We start from the raw sequence: 5,683 nt of genomic DNA on the forward strand, positions 1-5,683 counted from the left end.
TTTATTCTCTTTCTCTCATTTAATGTTCGAATCCTCTCAAATCGCTCAATTTGTAACATATACACATGTACGCAACATGTATACATACATACTGCGCAAAGCATTTAGGTATCAATTTCGAACGTTGAATTTGATTGTTTCGAAGATTGTTTCCATGAATTCGATGATTCACGAAATTACAGACGCTGAGAAAACATCAAATTTTTTAACTGAGCCGTATCTGAGCCGTATAAAGCGAAATAAAGAGTTATTAATATCAAACCTTAAGTTTTATGGGTTTCTTTTATTTCCTGGAAGTTTTGCCGTCTACATTTGTTTAAAAAATTTGTTTTCTCACATTCGCGGGGATATTTCAATGAATACACGAGCCCGTGCGAGGAAAGCAGTCAGCAGTTCGGAGTCAATCAGTGATCACTCGGAATACGATTCCACAACCAACGATATGGAAGATTTAGAAGAACAACAAGGTGCCCTTGGAAGTAATCCAGCGGCCATTTCCGCCGACCAAATCGCATTATTGGTGTCCAGTATTACATCGCTTCGTGAGTGTGTGGAAGAGCTACGCAGTGACGCATATCGTAGTAGGCATGGAGTCGGAGGCAGCTCTGCCAACGCTGCACATACCGACCATGTTCAGTCGCCATTACACACGCCAGCGCAGGCGCAGCCGCCGACGTTGCAAGTACACACACAGCAGCAAGCACAAACACAACAGCCGTTTTCGTCAACGCATTTGCCACCACGTATAGTACAAACGCCAACCATGAATACCGCCGCCTTAACATTTATGGATAATTCTGCCGCCAAGCTCTTTCCATTGCCAAATTTCGATGGCAATCCGGAAGATTGGCCATTGTTCTTAGCCAATTATAATGATACCACTAACGAGTTCCAATACAGCAACAGGCAAAATCTGATGCGTCTTCATAAATCCTTACAGGGTGCTGCGAAAAGAGCAGTAACGTCGCTATTAATCTACCCCGAAGATGTACCTCGGGTTATTCAAGAGTTGGAATTTAATTTCGGTCGCCCCGAATTGCTAATTAAAGCCCAACTGCAAAAGGTTCAGAAGTTTCCCTCGATAAGTGAGAGTCATTTAGACCAGATTTTAGATTTTTCTAACCGCGTTAGAAATATTGTCGCATTTTTTAAATCTGCAAGGTGTGCTCATCACCTTATGAATCCTACATTGCTTGAGTGTTTGGTTGGAAAGTTGCCTCCATCGAAGCAATATGAATGGAGTCAGCGGGCAGCAGGTATAGTGCCTTTTCCTACGGTAGAAAATTTTGCAGAATGGCTTAGTGAAATTGCAAAGTTCGTCTCATTGTTGCCGGGGGTGTCAGACATATCACTCCGTTCTATCCAAGCCAACGTCACACAGCCGAGAAGCGTTACGCGTCAGGCAAGTTCTAGTGCAAATTCTGCACGTCATTTCCTCTACAACAACGAAGTACAGCCTGAAATAAAGGTTGTGTGTTTGAAATGTGGACAATCGCACAAATTGGTTGACTGTCGTCAGTTTTTGTCGTGTGATCTCAAAACGAAATGGAGTTTTGTCAAACATAATCGACTATGTTTTGGTTGCCTTCGGAAAGGCCATAGTCTAGGCAATTGCCGTCAACGTAAAGAGTGCACAGTGAATAATTGCCAGCGAATGCATCACGAGTTGTTGCACCAAAGTACATCTCAGTCCTCTTCAGCAGCTAGCGAAGAAGCCGAGCGCGTTTTGAATTGTTTATCTGACAAGCAATCAAGCCTTTTTAAAATTTTTCCCATAAATTTATCTGGTCCAAACGGAAACATGTCTACGTATGCAATGTTTGACGAGGGGTCTTCAGTTACTCTTTTAGAAGAAAACGTCGCCGAAAAGTTGGGTCTTCGTGGTCAGAGCATACCACTTACGTTGCAGTGGTATGGCGAAAGCCAAGTTAAAGAAAATTCGAGGAAAGTTTCTGTCGCTATTAAGGGTAGTACTGCTGAGTTCTATCTGAAAAATGTACACACCGTCAAGTCGCTGAATTTGCCAAGCCAATCCTTTGATAAACACCAGTTTTCACATTTGCAGTCATTGCCAATAGAAAGCTATACAAATGCTAAGCCATCAGTGTTATTAGGTCTCGACAACAGTTACCTTGGAATCGCCAACAGGACGGTCGATGCAGGGCCGAACAAGCCAATAGCTATAGCTACACAATTGGGGTGGGTGGTGTACGGACCACTCAATCAGAGTCAAGCTATGCAACCGCGCGTGTTGCATGTTCGTGAGTCGCAGTCGCTTCAAGAGTTACATAAATTAGTGCAAGAGCATTACTCAATAGAAAGCTTTGGGGTACGTAGCACAAACGTCGTGCTGGAGTCAGATGACGACCGCCGAGCCAGGACCATTTTACAAGACACTATAAAAGAAATAGGTGAAAAATACGAAGTGGGTTTGTTATGGCGCAGTGATGCATTGACCCTTCCACCAAGTTACGATATGGCTTATCACCGTTTAAAGAATCTTGAGACACGAATGCTCAAGGATGTCAGTTTTGCCACTAATTATAGACACGAGATCGAGAAATACATCAGTAAGGGTTATGCCCGGTTGTTGTCACCGGATGAAGCATTGAAGTCAAGCCCTACTACCTGGTATTTGCCACATTTTGGGGTGGTCAATCCTCACAAACCCAACAAGCTGCGAATAGTTTTCGACGCCGCAGCCGCCACATCCAATTTATCTCTAAATTCGGTTTTATTAAAGGGTCCTGTCCATGCGCAGTCACTTATCGCCATTGTACACAAATTCCGCCAGGGTGTTGTGGCAGTCGCAGCTGACATCCAAGAGATGTTTTCACAAGTAAAAATAAGATATGACGATCAAAATTCACAACGCTTTCTGTGGCGTGACGGAGATCCGACTAAGCCGATTCAAACTTATATCATGACTTCGATGATTTTCGGAGCAATTTGTTCGCCATGCTGTGCGGAGTATATTAAAAATGTCAACGCTACCAAGTTTGAGTCTACCATGCCACGAGGAGCTTCAGCCGTAATCAACAATATGTATGTCGACGATTTGGTAATTAGCTTTAACGATTCAACTGAAGCTGAGCAAGTCGTAAAAGAAGCCATCGCCATAAATTTAGCTGCAGGTTTCAAATTAAGAAACTTTTTGTCGAACGACAAATCACTTCAAGCCATGTTAGGTGGCGAAGAAGAAACGACGATGACGGCCGTGAATATGGAGCATAATCCTACAGTGGATAAGGTCTTGGGTATGTTTTGGAACACACTCAATGATTCCTTTGAATTTCACATCAAGTTTCACAAAATTGCTCGAGATGTTTTGAGCTGTAAACGTCCGCCAACGAAGCGTGAACTTTTGGGTATCATAATGGCGATTTACGACCCATTTGGATTTCTAGCCAATGTCACAATTTATATGAAGCTCTTACTGCAATCACTCTGGAGACGTCAAACGGAGTGGGACGAGCCATTGCCACAACAACTTAACCTCAGGTGGACTTCGTGGTGGGAAAGTTTCCAGAATGTGTCATTATTTTCCGTGCCAAGGTGTTACTCCACGTTACTGATGTCAGCTAATGAGACCCAGTTACATGTTTTCGTCGACGCCAGCTCCAGTGCATATGCAGCTGTTGCCTATTTGCGCATATGCAAGGGTAGTGCCGTCGATGTTGTGTTTGTCGCTGCTAAGGCACGATGCGCCCCGTTGAAAGGTATGACGGTGCCTCGTTTGGAGCTGCAGGCAGCTATCTTAGGATGTCGCTTGTCCAAATCTATACAAGAATGCCATGATTTCATTATTGATCGAGTCGTCTTTTGGAGCGACTCAAAGACAGTCCTGTTGTGGATTAGATCCACCACGCGGGAGTACAAGCAATTTGTCGCCAGCAGGATTTCAGAGATCATCGCTTCAACCGAACCGTCTCAGTGGAGGTGGTTACCAACGTCACTGAATGTGGCTGATGATGCCACGCGAGGTAAACCCGTGTCAGAGTTCGAGCCGAATTGTAGGTGGTTAAAGGGTCCAGATTTTTTGCAACTCGAGGAAGGAGAATGGCCGCCAGAACCAGTTGATTTTAAGTCCAGTGAATGCGCCGCTGAAGAGAAAAAGAACGTCATACTGCTCGTGTTGCCAAAAGATGAGTATATCTTGAATTTAAATAACTTTTCATCTTATCTGAAGGTACTCAGAGTTATGGGCTGGGTACTGAGATTTACGTACAATGCCAAAAATCTACACCGTCGTATAGGGGAATTGAAACCCTTCGAAGTTACTGAAGCAGAAAAGGTCATATGCCGCCGCGTCCAGAATGAAGAATTCGCCCCCGAATTTCTCCAACTGCAATCAAAACATACCGTTGCTAAGTCCAGTCACATATATGCGTTAACTCCGTTTCTAGACGACGATGGGTTAATAAAGGTCAACGGCCGAATTGATGCAGCGTTTTGTCTCCCTATGTCAGCTCGTCGTCCAGTAATACTGCCGCAACATCACTATTTCACTCGTTTAGTTATCACATATTGGCATATAAGGTTACACCATCAAAACGACGGTTTGACCATAAATGAAGTTCGCCAAAAGTACTGGGTGCCACATATCCGTTCGGTATTGATGTCCGTAAAAAGATATTGTCCAACATGCAAAGCTAACGCCGCCAAACCTGATACGCCAATGATGGGTCAGTTGCCAGCAGATCGCTTGACGCCATATGTTCGCCCGTTTAGTTACACAGGAGTCGACTATTGCGGTCCGTTCCAGATAACCATTGGTCGACGTCGTGAAAAGCGCTGGGTCGCTTTGTTCACCTGCCTCACCGTGCGAGCTATACATCTGGAGGTGGCAGAAGATTTGTCTACAGATTCGTTTCTGATTTGTCTACGAAACTTTGTAAACAGGAGAGGAACGCCGATCCGAATGCGCAGCGACAACGGTACAAATTTTGTTGGTGCCCAGAAAATCCTGAACTCCGAAGATAGTTTATTTGATTTTAATCGGATCGAGCAAGAGTGTACCAAGCGCGGGATTGAATGGGTTTTTAATTGCCCTGCAAACCCATCAGCCGGAGGATGCTGGGAAAGACTAGTGCGGTGTGTTAAACGTCTCCTGTATCAAGTCCTTAAAGAAGAGGCACCACGTTTGGAAACATTGAGAAGTACGCTGATTGAAGCCGAGAATATAATTAACAGCCGCCCACTAACAGACATTCCCGTTTCACCGCACGATCCGGAGCCGTTAACCATTTCCTATTGGGTTGCCTTAATTCGACGCAAACGCCAAGTGTCGAGGAACAGAATATTTGTCTGCGTAAGCAGTACAGAATATCACAAGCTTTGAAGGATCGCTTATGGAAGAGATGGACGTCAGAGTATTTGCCGTCATTATTACGCCGATCGAAATGGAGAGAGAAAGTAAAGCCTTTACAACCTGGTCAAGTTGTTATCGTCTGTGATTCTAGCCTACCACGTAGCCAATGGATGAAAGGTATAATAACACAAGTCATCACAGCTAAAGACGGCCAGGTTCGATCCGCATCGGTGCAAACAAGCCAAGGAGTATTCCGACGACCAGCCAGCAAGCTAGCCGCTTTTGATGTTTGTGAATCCCCTTAGAGATTCACCTGGAGGTGGAATGTTAATGCAACAGCGTGAATACCGTCAGTTGCAAATTCCTATTTAC

At 44.4% G+C, this 5,683-nt stretch overlaps 1 protein-coding gene across 1 annotated transcript; it reads left to right on the forward strand.

The window, feature by feature from the left end:
- Window positions 1-355: 355 nt before the first annotated feature.
- LOC118756445 lies at window positions 356-4,894 on the forward strand (the record flags this gene model as incomplete). The annotated part of the gene is made up of 1 exon (XM_036491208.1): window positions 356-4,894. A coding segment is annotated over exon 1 (4,539 nt), but the record flags the coding sequence as incomplete, so codon positions are not given.
- Between the last annotated feature and the right edge of the window lie 789 nt (window positions 4,895-5,683).

This window comes from Rhagoletis pomonella, unplaced genomic scaffold (genome assembly GCF_013731165.1).
Source record: "Rhagoletis pomonella isolate Grant_MI unplaced genomic scaffold, Rhpom_1.0 Rhpom_scaffold_10330, whole genome shotgun sequence".
Lineage (NCBI taxonomy): Eukaryota > Metazoa > Arthropoda > Insecta > Diptera > Tephritidae > Rhagoletis > Rhagoletis pomonella.